Below are 16,566 nucleotides of genomic sequence, written 5' to 3'. Positions count from 1 at the left end.
CCCCATTTTACAGATGAGGGAACTGAGGCCCAGAGAAGTGAAGTGGCTTGCCCGAGGTCACACAGCTGACAATAATAATAATAATGATGGCATTTATTAAGCGCTTACTATGTGCAAAGCACTGTTCTAAGCGCTGGGGAGGTCACAAGGAGATCAGGTTGTCCCACGGGGGGGCTCACAGTCTTAATCCCCCCACGTGGGGCTCACAGACTTCATTCCCATTTTACAGATGAGGGAACTGAGGCCCAGAGAAGTGAAGTGGCTTGCCCAAGATCACACAGCTGACAATAATAATAATAATGGCATTTATTAAGCACTTACTATGTGCAAAGCACTGTTCTAAGCGATGGGGAGGTTACAAGGAGATCATGTTGTCCCACGGGGGGGCTCACAGTCTTAATCCCCATTTTACAGATGAGGGAATTGAGGCATAGAGAAGTTAAGTGACTTGCCCAAGTGGCAGAGCTGGGATTAGAACCCACAACCTCTGCCTCCCAAGCCCGGGCTCTTTCCACTGAGCCGCGCTGCTTCCCTGAACCCCATCCTCGCCCACCCCGGCCCCCCTCCTCATCCCCCAAAGCCTCCCGCTCCCCCCACTCCCCTCGCCAGCCCACCCCAGACCCCCGCCTTCTCCATCACCAATAACCGGTCAATGCATCGGGGTTTTAAATTAGGCGCTCACTAGTCAGCCCCTTGTATTTACTGAGCGCTTCTTGTGTGTGGAGCACGACACTAAGGCCTGGGGGGAGAACAATGGAACAGATGCGTTCCCTGTCCACAATAATAATAATAATGGCATTTATTAAGCGCTTACTATGTGCAAAGCGCTGTTCTAAGCGCTGGGGAGGTTACAAGGTGATCAGGTTGCCCCTCGTGGGGCTCACAGATTTAATCCCCATTTTCCAGATGAGGTAACTGAGACACAGAGAAGTTAAGTGACTTGCCCAAAGTCACACAGCTGACAATTGGCGGAGCCGGGATTTGAACCCATGACCTCTGACTCCAAATCCCGGGCTCTTTCCTACTGAGCCACGCTGCTTCTGCACAACCGAGTGTCCAGTCTAGAGGGGCTGGGGTAGATACAAGACGATCAGGTGGGACGCAGTCCCCGTTTCACGAGGGGCTCACGGTCCAAGGGGGAGCGAGAATGGCCCCATCTTAAACGAGGAAACTGAGGCACGGAGAAGTTCAGTGACGGGCTCCAAAGTCCCGCAGCAGGCGAGTGGCAGAGGTGGGATTACAACCCAGGCTTCCCTGTTCCCGGCCAGGGGCTCTTCCCACCAAGCATCCCTGCCCTTTTTCTGCGGCAACCACCCCAGCCTCACCCCCCCACAGCGGGTGGCACAACCTGCCCCTTCCCAGGCACTCTGTGGGCACTGCCCGGGCCCAGGCCGGGCTCTGAGGACCTTGCCCTGCTGTCGCCCCACCTCCAGGCCGAGAGCAGGCCTTCTCATTTACCCCACGCGCTGCTCTCGAGGCCCAGGCCTCCTCCTAGAGAGGGAGGCAGGCGGGAGAGACGGGTGCCCCGCCAACCACGCCAGGACTCCCGGGGGGATTGGGTTGACCCAGCCGGCTGGCAGAGGTGGGAGCGAGAGCCCCCTGGGTGAGCGGGACCCGGTGGTAAACGTACTGGCCCACCCACCCAGCGGCAGGGCGGTGCCTCCGGGCCCAGGGACCGAGGCCAGCAGGGACCCAGCCGGGTGCCTACTCTGGGCCCGGTGAGCCCCGCGGGTCTGGCCGCGTGGCAGACACCATGGCAGCGAGTGCCCCAGGGACCCCTCTTCTCAGAGCTGGCCCGGGGCGGGCGAGCAGCAATGGGGGAAAGGCGGCGGGTGGGGCCGGGCACGGTGCCAGGGGAGCGCTCAGCCCCGGGCCGCCCAGTTGCACCCACATTCCTCCGGGGCTGCCTGGCAACCAGGGCCCAAGGGCATCTGTGGCCACGGGCCTGTGCCCTTTTCCCCCACATACCCCCAGCCTGGACAGATGACAGGGTTGTACCCTCAGTTACCTCATCTGCATCTTATGTTGCCAACTTCTACTTCCCAAGCGCTTAGTACAGTGCTCTGCACACAGTAAGCGCTCGATAAATACGATTGATGATGATGATGATGATAAATACAATTGAATGAGTGAATGAACCTGCAAAATGGGGATTAAGAGTGTGAGCCCCACGTGGGGCACACTTGATCACCTTGTATTCCCCCCCACTACCCAGCGCTTAGAACAGTGCTCAGCACATAGCAAGCGCTCAATAAATACGATTGAATGAATGAATGAATGAATGAATGAATCTGCAAAATGGGGATTAAGATTGTGAGCCCCACGTATTCCCCCCCAGCACTTAGAACAGTACTCTGCACATAGTAAACGCTTAACAAATGCCATCATTATTATTATTACCCGCTGCTGGGCCTGCCTCGGCCCCCTCCCCACGGCCGGCCGGTCCCCCAGGCTCTGGCCAACCCCACCCAGGGGGAGAGGGGAGGTAATAATAATAATAATAATGGCATTTGTTAAGCGCTTACTATGTGCAGAGCACTGTTCTAAGCGCTGGTGGGGATACAAGGTGATCAAGTTGCCCCACGTGGGGCTCACAGTCTAAATCCCCATTTTGCAGATGAGGTAACTGAGGCTCAGAGAAGTGAAGTGACTTGCCCCAGGTCACACAGCAGACATGTGGATGAGTCGGGATTCGAACCCATGACCCCTGACGCCAAAAGCCCGTGCTCTGGAGGGTGGTGGAAGGGGCTCGCCCTGCAGGGTGATCCCACACCTGTCTCCACTTCCTGGGGGGAAGGGAGGCCCAGAGGCAGCGACTGCGGCAATAATAGCAAAGGTATTTATTAAGTGCTTCCTTTGTGGGGGGCTGTACTGAGCACTGAGAAAGCAACGCCGAGTGGAAATCAGTCACTGGCCTGGGTCTGTTGGGGGGGCGGAGCGGTGCTCACAATCTTCTAGACTGTGAGCCCGCTGTTGGGTAGGGACCGTCCCTATATGTTGCCAACTTGGACTTCCCAAGCGCTTAGTCCAGTGCTCTGCACACAGTAAGCGCTCAATAAACGCGATTGAATCCAAGAATGTGGGCTGTGGACTTACACACAGGGTGAGATGAAACAATAAAACCGGGGAGAGGACAAACACAGAGTTCAGAGTCCAGCAGTCACAGCTGCGACCGTTACAGCGACCGCCTCAGCCCTGCTCAGCTGTGCCCGCCTGTCCAGGGAGGGCCAGCCCTGCCCGGCTCGTTTTGAGGTGTGGGGTGGCATTCCCGGGGTCCCCAGCCTAAGCCCCCCGGTTCCTTGGGGTCCCCTCTTTCCCCGGACCTCAGCCTTCAGCCGGACTGGTGCTGGGTCGGAGGGTCAGACCGTGGGGTAGAGAAGAGACGAGGAGAGTGGCGGAGGAAGAGACAGATCCCAATCCCCTGCCTTCTCCCCGCGTGGTCGAACCCCTGCTCCTTGGCCTCTCCGCTCTCACTCTCCCCCTCTAGACTGTAAGTTCACTGTGGGCAGGGAATGTTTCTGTTTATTGTTAGGGCTTCGTACAGTGCTCTGCACACAGTAAGCGCTCAATAGAGGCAATCGACAGTGACGGAACGGAAAAATGCCTCTGCCCCAGTGGCCCGCCGTCCCCTCCCGGGCTGGGGGCAGGGGGGCATCGCTGACCACCGTGCTACCCGGGAGGCTCAAGAGGAGGGGCTGAGGCCCTAAGGGGCAGGCCTGCCTGGCCTCCTCTGGGCCCGGACCACCTCCCCGTCCTATTCAGCCTGGCTCATCCAGAGTGGCGATGCCCGCCCGCCACCTCCGAGGGGGCCTTGGGACTGGAGCTGTGGGCGAGGGCCACGGGCCCAGGGGGCAGGGCTGCGCTCGCCTCCCCCATCCCACAGTCCCAGCGTGAGGAGTCCCTCCCCGGCCGCTTCCTGCCGTGGCCTTGCAGGTGGCTGGGAGCTACTGAGATTGCCGTCTCTTTCACCCAAGACACAGCTGCCTCGGGCCAGGCGGGGGTGGCCGGGCCGCCGGCCTGGCGTAGCGGGTTTGGCCCGGGCACGAGCCAGGAAGGGGAGCCGGGGGGCGCCAGGCTCCTGCGGGCAGGGGAGTGAGGGGATGAGTAACCGGGAAGGGAGAAGGGCCAGAGTTGAGGGGGAGCCAGGGGGGGATGCATAGGGCAGCTGGGCCCTCCCTGTGCCAACACTGTGCCCGAGGAGTGCCAGGAGCCCAGGCTGCTGGAGCCCACGGCTGCCCTCCCCGGTGCCCCAGGATATGGTCGGACCCCGCAGAGGGGGTTGCTCTAGGAGGAGGCTGGGGCCGGAAGCAGACAGAGAAGGAGATGAGGGGCAGGGTGAGTCAGTGGAGGCTGCGGGGGGCCTGGGTCGAGCTCCTCAGGGCGGGGCGGGCTCCTCCGTGGCAGCTGAAAAGAGCACAGAGCCTGGCTGAGCCCCGGGGCACCCAGGGCAGTGGAGAGGGGCTGTATGGCGGGGGTCCAGGGCTTCCCTCCCTGCCACCCGCTGCTGCTCGACTCGACAGTGCTCCCCGGAGGGCCGCCCGCCTGCCCGCCCGCCCTCCCGCCACCCCCACCTGCCGGCCTCCCGACCTTCAAAAGGGAGGCCTCGGGCCAGGCAAGCCAAGGCTTCTGCTGCCGCTTCCCAACTCATCTGAGCTTCGGGGCGGTGGGGTGGGGTGGGGGGCGTGAGGCGGGCAGAGCCTGGGCAGGGGGCCGGGGAGCTCTGCCCCTCGGCCGGCAGGGCCCACTCCCCACCCGGGGAGCTCCGGCCAAGCTGGCGCTGGGGGGCCGGAGGGATTCTGGGGGGGCACTCACGCCGGGTGGCCAGCAGGGTGTTTCCGTGGCAACAGGATACAGAGGTGACCACGTAAGGGTGGGGCTCATCCAGCCGCACCGGCCTGGGGACTCCGCTGTCCTCGTCCCTCCGGCCCAGCCGGCCCCGGGCCCCCTTGCCCCACGTGTACACCTCGCCGTCTGCCGGGACACGGGGCGTAAGCGGGAGGTGGCGGCTGGCACCCCCAGGGGGGAGGCGGGCACCCGAGGGGCCTTCCCCCGCCGTGGTCCCCGCTCTCACCCGCTCCGACGGCCACCGTGAAGGCATCCCCGCAGGCCACCATTGTCACCCGGATGCCCTGCAGCCCCCCGACCAGGCAGGGTGCCCGGCTGCCGTGGCGGGCCCCGGAGCCCAGCTGCCCGTGTTGGTTGCTGCCAAAAGTGTAGCACTGGCCAGAGGCTGGAGGGGCAGAGACGGAGAGGGGAGAGACAAGGAGGGATTGTTGGAGGGCTGGAGAGGCGGACCGGGCGTCTACTTCCCCTCCCGGGCCCGGGGCCCCGCTGGGCCGGCTCACCTGTGACGGCGGCGGAGTGGGCAGTGCCCACGTCGGCGCTCACCAGGGCTGCTAGGTTCAGGGGAGCGGAGCGGAGGGGTGTGAAGCTCAGAGCTTCCTCTACCTGGTCGCGGGGAGCGGGCTCTTCCCCGGGGGCTAGCGAGTCCAGGCCCAGCTTGTTATACCTGCAGGGAAGAGCGGCACCGAAGCGTCTGGGGGCGAGGAGGAAGCAGAGTGGAAAGGATCGGGAGCCCCAGGAGGCAGGTACTCCGGACCCCCCCGACCCGAGAGATGACAGTCACGCTAGGCTGCCGGACCGGCGGGCGGCTCCCCGGCCCGGGCTGTGGGGGCAGGGGCCCACGGCGGCCCGCCGGCTTCTCTCACCGATTGCTCCCACAGGCCAGGGCCTGGCCGGGCACCGTGAGGATCATGGAAGAGTCGATGCCACACAGGACCCGCTGGGCCTCCAGCTCGGGGGGCACAGGGACCGGCTGGGGGCAGCTGTGTGATTCCCGGGTGCCCAGGCCTAAGCGTCCTGTGGCGGGAGGAGGGAAGGGTGAGGCCCTGGCCCCGGGACTTGGGGAGCGAAGAGGAGGAGGAGGAGGAGGATGCAGGGGAGGATGGGGAGGGGAGTCTCACCGCTGTCGCCTCGGCCCCAGGCGAACACCTCTCGCTCTGCGGACAGGGCCAACACGTGGGACGCCCCGCAGGCCACCTGCACCATCTCGTAGCCCAGCAGGGCCTCCACGATCCTGGGCTGCGGACACGGAGACCCGAGGCAGACTCCCTTGGGAAAGCCCCTCTTTCCCCGCTCCGGGAAGGTCCCACCGGGACCGGGAAATCCCCCGGCGAGCACCGGGGCCTTTCAACACCCCCCCCGCCCCGTCCCCCACTGCCCCGTGGGGCCCGGCGGCAGGGGCCCTGGGCTTCCCCTTTGCATCAGGAGGCAGGTGCAGCCTAGCAGGGGCCGGGATTTCCCCGCAGCCCCTGTCCCGCCCTCCCTCCCCCAACCCGCAGGCAGGCAGGCAGCACCCCCCCGTTCCAAAGCCCCCACGCCCGGCCCCCGGGGTTGCACCTGGCCGACATCAGTGAAGTTGCCGTGGCCCAGGGAGCCGCTGCTGCCGCTGCCAAACGTCATGATGATGCCCCGGTCTGCGGCGGAGACGGGCCAGGGGAACCGACAGGGTCACTGGGGCGGCCCACCGGCCCGGTCACTGGTGCCGCCCACCCCCTGACACCCGGCAGGAGTCAAGCTCAGGCCTTCGTGTGGCGGGGGGTGGATGGGGATGGGCGTGCTGAGGGCCGGGGCCAAGGAGAGTGGGCAGCTGCCCCTCCGCCGCCCGGGGAAAGGAGAAACACGCAGCTGTGCCACCCGTGGACGCCCCCCCCCGTCCCCCATCCCCCGCCCTCATCCTTCGCCCCCCGGCTCCGCACCTGAGAGACAGGCCGCGAACAGGTCCCCGCAGGCCACATGCTTGATGGTGACGCCCGACTGGCCCTCCAGGAAGCGGGAGACGAACTGCGGCTGCAGTGGCTCCAGAGCGCCGGGCAACACGGGGCCCCCGCCGGACCCCACAGGGGCAGCCTAGGGCAGACACGGCCCCCTCAGCCCGCTGCCCATTGAGGGCAAGACGCGCAACTCCCCCCCGCCCCCCGCCCCGCATCTTCTAACAGCCCACCCGGCCCCTCTCCGGGCCCCTCACCCACCTCCCAGATGATGAGACGTCCTGACTTGGTGACCCCGGCTCTCTGGGTGCGTCCGGCCGCCACCTGCCCCACCTCGGTGTGGAGCAGGGGGAGACGCAGGGGGGTGCTGAGCCCCCCGCCCCAGGTGTACACGGAGCACAGCGGGGGAGGGATGGGCGGCCTGGCCGGCCCCCCGGGGGCACCTAGGAGGAGAGCGTGGGCAGCGCCCTGAGCCCTGGGGCCGACTCTGGGCCGCACCGGCGGGGCTGGGGCCCAGGGGCCCCATGCCATCCTGGGCAACCGCAGCGGCCCGGGGCCCCGGCCTCCCTCCCCCACTCAGGGTGGAGACTCACCCCTGGTCCTGGCACTGCCCACTCTGCTACCCCCACGGCCGTGGGCCACCGGGGGCACGGTGGCCAGGGGCTTCTCTGCCCTGTTGGGAAACGGGCAGGCCTCAGAGGCAGACTCCAGCTCTCGGCCCTCCTGCCCACCTCCAAGCCCCCTCCCGTTCCTCCGCCGCGCCCCTGCCACGCGGACCCGGGTTGCCCGTGTGCTCGGGTACGCGGGTAGGTGTGCTACCCTCCAAGGGGGCCGCCGGCAGCTCCCTCCGAGCCCCGAGTCCGCCCGGCCCCCCGCCCGGCGGCCCCCTCGCCTCCTCATCTTGACGCTGCCCACGTCGGTGTAGAGATTGAGCAGGGTGCGGACGCAGAGGGGCTGGGCCATGATCTCGCTGAGCTGGGGCCTCTGCGAGGGGTCCAGGCGGAGCAGGCTGAGCACAAGCTGGCGCAGCTCCGCGCTGTAGCGGTCCGACACGGGCGCGAAGGTGCCGCTCATGATCTTCAGCACCAGGGCCGGCAGGTTCTGCGGGCCGCAGGCGGGGAGGCGTCAGGGGGGGTGCCCCCGGGCGGACGCGGCTGCCGGGCCCACCGCCCCGCCCCGGCTCACCGCCGCCTCGAAGGCCCGCTTGAGGCTGGCCAGCTCGTAGAGGACACAGCCCAGGGCCCAGATGTCACTCTTCTGGTTGTAGGGTTTGCCCTCGCACAGCTCGGGGGAGATGTAGCACGGGGTGCCAACCACCTGGAGGCCAGAAAGGCGACAGGGCGGGTCGTCATGGGGCCGTCGGGAGAACCTCCGCCTCCTCGCCCCCGGCCCCCAGGGTAGGGTTGTGAGGGTTGGACGGGGAAGCAGCGTGGCTCGGTGGAAAGAGCCCGGGCTTTGGAGTCGGAGGTCATGGGTTCAAATCCCAGCTCTGCCAATTGTCAGCTGGGTGACTTTGGGCAAATCGCTTCATTTCTCCGTGCCTCAGTTACCTCATCTGTCAAATGGGGATGAAGACTGTGACCCCCCCCTGCCCCGTGGGACAACCTGATCGCCGTGTTACCTTCCCAGCGGTTAGAACGGTGCTTTGCAAATAGTAGGCGCTTAATAAATGCCATCGTCGTTATTATTAAGCCCCGAGCCAGGCCGTAGAAGGTCAGGATGGGCGGCCCAGCGCCTCAAGGCCCCAGTCCCGCCTCGATTTCCCCTCGGACCACGGGCACCGGAGAGGCAGGGAGGTTCGCGCTTAGTACAGTGCTCTGCACACAGTAAGCGCTCAATAAATACGATTGATTGATTGATCCCAGCGGCCAAGGGGGGGTGATTGGGGGGATTCTGGGTCTGCCTGTGATCCTGGGGTGGCTGCCAGCAAGGGGTCCCTCCCCCAGCAAGCGTCCCCGACACCCCCTGGATCTCTGGCCACCGAGAGAGAGATGGTCAGCCGCCAGGTCGCCGCAGCCCGGGCCTGCCCACCCTCGCCAACACCGCGCTGAACCCCACATGCCGTGTAGGCCTTGCTCTTGCTGCTGAGGATCTTGGAGATGCCGAAGTCGCCGATCTTGACGATCATGCGGTGCTTGTCGAGCAGGATGTTCTGCGTCTTGAGGTCCCGGTGGAGGATGAGGTGAGTGTGGACGTGGTGCAGGGCCAGGAGGATCTGCACAAAGAAGTGCAGGATGGTGTCCTCGTCCAGGAGCGAGTTGCAGCGCTTCTGGATGTACTCCGCCAGCGTGCCGCCTGCAGGCAATCGGACCGGTTGGGAGCCGGGAGGACGGGAAGGGGCGGCCCGACGCGGTAACCCGCCCACATCAGTCTGAGACACGCCTCGGGAGCGGGGAGGAGAAGCAGAGTGGCCACCGTGGGGGGAGGTGAAAATAATAATAATAATTACGGTGTTTGTTCAGTGCTATGCGCCAGGCACTGTACTAAGGACTGGGGTGGATACAAGTCAGTTGGGTTGGACACAGTCCCTGTCTCACATGGGGTTCACGGTATTAAGTGGGAGGGAGACGGGGTATTAAATGCCCATTTTACAGCTTTGCATTTTACGACAGGCACACAGAAGTTAAGTGACTTGCCCAAGGTCACACAGTTAGCATCTGGCAGAGCCGGGATTAGAACCCAGGTCCTTTGACTCTCGGGCCCATGCTCCTTCCACCAGGCCACGCGGCCTACGGCCTCCTCTGCCCCCAGTTGTGTGCCACAAGGGAGAAGGGCAAAGAGATCCTGGATGGGGGAAAGGGGAAGGCCGACATCTTTGGGAGACGGCCTGGTGTTCTCGGGCCCGGTGAGGGCCAGGCTGGTAAAGGGACTCAAACTTAGAGCACGGGCCTGGGAATCAGAGGGACCTGGGTTCTAGTCCTGGCTCCTCCGTTGGTCTTCTGAGTGACCCTGGGCAAGTGGCTTCACTTCTCCGTGCCCCGGCGACCTCATCTGTAAAATGGCGATGAAGACCGTGAGCCCCACGCGGGACGGGGACGGCGTCCGACCCGATTAGCTTGCATCTACCCCGGCGCTTAGGGCGGTGCTTGGCGCATAGTAAGCGCTCAGCAGACACCATCGTCATTCAGCCCGTCCCCGGCTGGCGGGGGGCCGGGTGGGTGCGGGGAGGGCGCCCACCTGGCGCGTACTCCATGGCGATCATGAGGGCCTTGTCCTCCAGGAAGTTCTCGTAGTACTCGATGACGTTGGGGTGGTTGAGCAGCTTGAGGACTTGACACTCGTTCTGGGCGGCCAGCCGCTCATCCTTGCTCATCTGCTCCACCGGGATCTGCTTGATGATCACCGGCTTCTGGTCCGCCTTGCGCAGGCACAGGTGAACGATCCTGAGGGATGAAGCAAAAACTCCTCACCCTGGGCTTCAAGGCTGTCCATCCCCTCGCCCCCTCCTACCTCCCATCCCTTCTCTCCTTCTCCAGCCCAGCCCGCGCCCTCTGCTCCTCTGCCGCCACTCACCTCCTCACCAGGCCTCGTTCTCACCCATCCCACCGTCGACCCCCGGCCCGCGTCCTCCCCCCAGCCGGGAATACCCTCCCTCCGCACATCTGCCAAACTAGCTCTCTTCCTCCCTTCAAAGCCCTACTGAGAGCTCACCTCCTCCAGGAGGCCTTCCCACACTGAGCCCCCTCTTTCCCTCTGCCCCTCTTCCCTCCCTCTGCCCTGCCCCCTTCCCCTCCCCACCGCACTTGTGTATATTTGTCCATATTTATTACTCTATTTTATTAATGATGTGTATATACCTATAATTCTATTTATCTCTTCTGATGCTATTGATGCCTGTCTCTTTGTTTTGTTTTTTTTGTCAGTCTCCCCGCTTGAAGACTGCAAGCCCATTGTTGGGTGGGGATTGTCTCTATCTGCTGCCGACTTGTATTTCCCAAGTGCTTAGTCCAGTGCTCTGCACACAGTAAGCGCTCAATAAATACGACTGAGCGTGGCTTAGTGGAAAGAGCCCAGGCTTGAGAGTCAGATGCTGTGGGTTCGAATTCTGGCTCCGCCACTTCATTCATTCGTATTTATTGAGTGCTCACTGTGTGCACAGCACTGTACTAAGCACTTGGGAAGTACAAGTGGGCAACATATAGAGACAGTCCCGACCCAACAACGGGCTCACAGTCTAGAGGGGGGAGACTGGGGGACTCTAGGCAAGTCACTTCACTTCTCTGGGCCTCAGTTCCCTCATCTGTCCAATGGGGATGAAGCCTGTAGGCCCCACGTGGGACAGCCTGCTGACCTTGTATCTCCCCCAGCGCTTAGAACAGTGCTTGGCACATAGTAAGCGCTTAACCAATACCATCATTATTATGATGATGAAGGGTAGGGACCGTCTCTGTTGCTGATTTGTACTTTCCAAGCGCTTAGTCCAGTGCTCTGCACACAGTAAGCGCTCAATAAATACGACTGAGCGTGGCTTAGTGGAAAGAGCCCGGGCTTGAGAGTCCGAGGTTGTGGGTTCGAATCCCGGCTCCGCCACTTGTCAGCTGTGTGACTTTGGGCAAGTCACCTGACTTCTCTGTGCCTCAGTGGCCGCATCTGTGAAATGGGGGTGAAGCCTGTAGGCCCCACGTGGGACAGCCTGCTGACCTTGTATCTCCCCCAGCGCTTAGAACAGTGCTTGGCACATCGTAAGCGCTTAACCAATACCATCACTATTATGATGATGAAGGGTAGGGACCGTCTCTATCTAATGCGCTCAATAAATACGATTGAATGAATGAATGAATGAATGAATGAATGGATGAATGAATGAATGAAGGGGACGTCGCACGCACGCTGTCCTCACTCGACGGGGGCGTGGCCATCAGGGGGCGTGATCATGGAAGGATGACGTCAGCGAAGGGGCGGGGCCGGAGCGCGCGGGCGGCGGGAGACCGGAAGGAGGGGGCGGGACTTCCGGGAGGGGACCGTTATGGGAAAGAAACGAGCAAGCCCGGAGGGCTTCCTGACAGAATAAAGGCGCCGAGAGCGTCCCCGCCCTTCCTTCTTCCCGGCCTCAAACTCATCTCACCCGAAGGCGCCTCTCCCCACCACCCGGATCCGCTCGTACTTCTCCATGGCGCCCGCCCGGGCCTCAAGGCCGGCCTCCGCGCATGCGCACAGGCTCAGGCCCGCTCCCGCGCCTGCGCACAGGCCCGCTCCCGCGCCTGCGCACAGACTCGGGCCCGCGCCTGCGCAGAGCCTCCCTCCGTGGCCCCGCCCCCTCCTTCCTGCCCCCTTCCTTGACGTTCCCCCCTCCTCTCATTCATTCATTCATTCATTATCATCATCATCATCATCAATCGTATTTATTGAGCGCTGACTGTGTGCAGAGCACTGTACTAAGCGCTTGGGAAGTACAAATTGGCAACATATAGAGACAGTCCCTACCCAACAGTGGGCTCACAGTCTAAAAGGGGGAGACAGAGAACAAAACCAAACATACTAACAAAATAAAATAAATAGAATAATAAAATAAATAGAATATTTATATTCATATAATATGATTAAATATGAATATTCATTCATTCATTCATTCATTCATGCCATCGTCCTTATTGAGTGCTTACTGTGTGCAGGGCACTGGACTAAGCGCTTGGGGAAAGTACAAATCGGCAACAGATAGAGCCGGTATATATGTTTATACATATTTATTCATATTTATTGAGTACCTACTGTGTACAGAGTACTGTGCTAAGTGCTTGGGAGAGCAATCAATCAACGTATTTATTGAGCGCTTACGGTGTGCAGAGCACTGGACTAAGCGCTTGGGAAGTCCAAGTTGGCAACATAGAGAGGCGGTCCCTACCCAACAGTGGGCTAACAGTCTAAAAGACTACTACTACTACTAATTACTACTACTATCAATCAATCAATCATATTTATTGAGTGCTTACTGTGTGCAGAGCACTGTACTAAGCGCTTGGGAAGTCCAAGTTGGCAACATAGAGAGGCGGTCCCTACCCAACAGTGGGCTCACAGTCTAAAAGGGGGAGACAGAGAACAAAACCAAACATACTAACAAAATAAAATAAATAGAATAGATATGTACAAGTAAAATAAATAAATAGAGTAATAAATATGTACAAACATATACACATATATACAGGTGCTGTGGGGAAGGGAAGGAGGTAAGATGGGGGGATGGAGAGGGGGATTCATTCATTCATGCCATCGTCTTTATTGAGCGCTTACTGTGTGCAGGGCACTTGGGAAAAGTACAAATCGGCAATAAATAGAGCCGGTATATATGTTTATACATATTTATTCATATTTATTGAGTACCTACTGTATGCAGAGTGCTGTACTAAGTGCTTGGGAGAGCAATCAATCAATCATATTTATTGAGCGCTTACTGTGTGCAGAGCACTGTACTAAGCGCTTGGGAAGTCCAAGTTGGCAACATCTAGAGACGGTCCCTACCCAACAGTGGGCTCACAGTGTAGAAGGGGGAGACAGAACAAAACAAAACATATTAACAAAATAAAATAAATAGGATATGTACAAGTAAAATAAATAGAGTAATAAATACGTACAAATATATACATATATACAGATGCTGTGGGGAAGGGAAGGAGGTATGGCGGGGGGATGGAGAGGGGAGGAGAGCATTCATTCATTCATTCAATCGTATTTATCGAGCGCTTACTGTGTGCAGAGCACCGGACTAAGCGCTTGGGAAGTCCAAGTTGGCAACATATAGGGACGGTCCCTACCCAACAGTGGGCTCAAAGTTTAGAAACAATACAACAATACTGGGGGGGCCCAGACTGAGCCCCCTCCTTCCTCTCCTCCTCATCCCCCCCATTTTACCTCCTTCCCCTCCCCACCGCACCTGTATATATGTTTGTACATACTTATTACTCTATTTATTTTACTTGTAATAATAATGATGGTATTTGTTAAGCGCTTACTATGTGCAAAGCACTGTTGTAAGCGCTGGGGGGATACAGGGTGATCAGGTTGTCCCACTTGGGGCTCACAGTCTTAATCCCCATTATACAGATGAGGGAAGTGAGGCCCAGAGAAGTTAAGTGATTTGCCCAAAGTCACACAGCTGACAATTGGCGGAGCGGAATTTGGACCCACGACCTCTGACTCTGAAGTCATGGGTTCTAATTCCGGCTCCGCCACTTGTCAGCTGGGTGACTTTGGGCAAGTCACTTCACTGCTCTGGGCCTCAGTTCCCTCATCTGTAAAATGGGGATTAAGACTGTGAGCCCCACGTGGGACAACCTTGTATCTATCTTGTATCTACCCCAGGGCTTAGTACAGTCGTTAGAGCCCGGGCTTGGGAGTCAGAAGTCATGGGTTCTAATCCCGGCTCTGCCACTTAATAATAATAATAATGATGGCATTTGTTAAGCGCTTGCTATGTGCAAAGCACTGTTCTAAGCGCTGGGGGGGGGATACAATGTGATCAAGTTGTCCCAAGTGGGGCTCACAGTCTTAATCCCCATTTTTACAGATGAGGTAACTGAGGCTCAGAGAAGTTAAGTGACTTGCCCAAGGTCACACAGCAGACTTGTGGTGGAGCCGGGATTCGCTGCCACCTGTCAGCTGGGTGACTTTGGGCAAGTCACGTCACTTCTCTGGGCCTCAGTTCCCTCATCTGTAAAATGGGGATTAAGACTGTGAGCCCCACGTGGGACAACCTTGTATCTACCCCAGGGCGCAGTGCAGTGGTTGGCACACACTAGGTGCTTAACAAATACCACCATTATTATTTCTTTTGGGGGCATCTAACAAATTCGACCCAGTCCTTGTCAAAATAAAGAGGAGGGGCGGAGGGGCTAGAGGAGGCGCCTCACTCCCCGTTCACATGCTCACTTGGCTCACTTGGCTCCCGTGCTCTTCCCTGGAAACCAGTAATCAGTTGGCTACCCCAGTAGGCTAGGCAGGGAGCCAAGCTGGGTTAATGTGTAACCCCAGTTCTGGCCCAAGTTGGTTGAGGGTGACTATGGGAGAGGGCAAACTCGGGCTGGGGCTTGGGGCAGGTCAGGGGGAGCCGTGCCGCCTAGGGAAAGCTGGCACCCAGGACACGGGGTCAATTTAGACGCCTCCTGGGCCCTGGGCTGGGGAAAGGGACCGCTTAAGGGTGGGAGGTCGTTCCCAAGAAATAAGGCCCCTTAACTGGGCCTGGGAGGTGGAGGGGACGCCTGCCTTCTAAGCACTCAATAAATACGATTGAATGAATGAATGAATGCCTTCTAAGCACTCAATAAATACGATTGAATGAATGAATGAATGACTGAGCCCCCTTCCCCCCCCCCGCCTTACCTCCTTCCCCTCCCCACAGCACTTGTATATATGTTTGTACAGCTTTACTGCTCTATTTATTTTACTTGTACATATTTACTATTCTATTTATTTTGTTAATGATGTGCATCTAGCTTTAATTATTTGTTCTGATGACTTGACACCTGTCCACATATTTTGTTTTGTTGTCTGTCCCCCCCTTCTAGAGTGTGAGCCCGTGGTTGGGTAGGGACCGTCTCTATGTGTTGCCAACTTGGACTTCCCAAGCGCTTAGTCCAGTGCTCTGCACAGAGTAAGTGCTCAATAAATACGATTGAATGAATGAATGATGGGGGGATGGAGGGTGGGACAACACAATGGAAGCTAGGGAAATATCTGGGGGAACACCAACAGGGAAGAACATTCCAGGCCAGGCTGTGACCCCGGCTAGGCGAGCAGAGAAGCAGCGTGGCTTAGAGGAAAGGGCCTGGATTTGAGAGTCAGAGGACGTGGGTTCTAATCCCGGCTCCGCTACTTGCAAGCTGTGGGACTTTAGGCGAGTCACTTCACTTCTCTGGGCCTCAAGTCCCTCATCTGGAAAATGGGGATGAAGACTGTGAGCCCCACGTGGGACAACCTGATCACCTTGTAACCCCTCCCAATCAATGAATCAATCGTATTTATTGAGCGCTTACTGTGTGCAGAGCACTGGACTAAGCGCTTGGGAAGTCCAAGTTGGCAACATATAGAGACAGTCCCTACCCAACAGTGGGCTCACAGTCTAGAAGGGGGAGACAGAGAACAAAACCAAACATATTAACAAAATAAAATAAATAGAATAGATTTAAACTCCCAGCGCTTAGAGCAGTGCTTCGCACATAGTAAGCGCTTAACAAATACCCAAATTATTCTTATTATTAAAATGGGGATTAAGACCGTGAGCCCCACGTGGGACAACCTGATCATCTTGTATCCTCCCCCCAGCACTTAGAACAGTGCTCGGCACATAGTAAGCGCTTAACAAATACCATCATTATTACTGTCTGCTGCGTGACCTTGGGCAAGTCGCTTTTCTTCTCATGCGCCTCAGTTTCCTCATCTGTAAAATGGGGATTGGGACCGCGTCCAACTCGATTTGCTCGGCTCCTCCCCGGCGCTTAGTACGGGGACTCCTTCCTCTCCCACTCCTCCCCCTCTCCATCGCCCCTGCCTTAGATCCTTCCCTTCCCCACAGCACCTGTATATATATGTATATATGTTTGTACGTATTTATTACTCTATTTATTTTACTTGTACCTATCTATTTTATTTATTTTATTCTGTTAATATGTTTGGTTTTGTTCTCTGTCTCCCCCTTCTAGACTGTGAGCCCACTGCTGGGTAGGGACCGTCTCTATATGTTGCCAACTTGGACCTCTGCACACAGTAAGCGCTCAATAAATATGATTGATTGATTGGTGCCTAGCACACGGTAAGCGCTTAACAAGTACCATCATCATCATCACCACCGCGTCCCGGCCTTCCT

At 58.9% G+C, this 16,566-nt stretch overlaps 1 protein-coding gene across 2 annotated transcripts; it reads right to left on the bottom strand.

Annotated features, from left to right (window-relative positions):
• Positions 1-2,825: 2,825 nt before the first annotated feature.
• On the bottom strand, positions 2,826-11,917 carry NEK8 (NIMA related kinase 8). 2 transcript variants are annotated; one of them, XM_038759645.1, is made up of 15 exons: positions 11,836-11,917; positions 9,948-10,153; positions 8,833-9,065; positions 7,956-8,087; positions 7,663-7,871; positions 7,364-7,443; positions 7,032-7,213; positions 6,759-6,909; positions 6,400-6,476; positions 5,964-6,081; positions 5,709-5,859; positions 5,346-5,509; positions 5,072-5,230; positions 4,813-4,971; positions 2,826-4,404 (listed from the first exon to the last, which is right to left on the bottom strand). In XM_038759645.1, the coding sequence occupies exons 1-15, from the start codon at positions 11,880-11,882 to the stop codon at positions 4,376-4,378; spliced, it is 2,097 nt and encodes a 698-aa protein (XP_038615573.1). In that variant the 5' UTR covers positions 11,883-11,917; the 3' UTR covers positions 2,826-4,375. The 2 variants fall into 2 exon arrangements, with proteins under 2 accessions (XP_038615573.1, XP_038615574.1); XM_038759646.1 differs by lacking the exon at positions 11,836-11,917 and adding an exon at positions 11,611-11,680.
• Between the last annotated feature and the right edge of the window lie 4,649 nt (positions 11,918-16,566).

The sequence above is a fragment of the Tachyglossus aculeatus genome, chromosome 17 (assembly GCF_015852505.1).
Source record: "Tachyglossus aculeatus isolate mTacAcu1 chromosome 17, mTacAcu1.pri, whole genome shotgun sequence".
NCBI lineage: Eukaryota > Metazoa > Chordata > Mammalia > Monotremata > Tachyglossidae > Tachyglossus > Tachyglossus aculeatus.
This window is presented reverse-complemented; position numbering and strand designations above follow the sequence as displayed.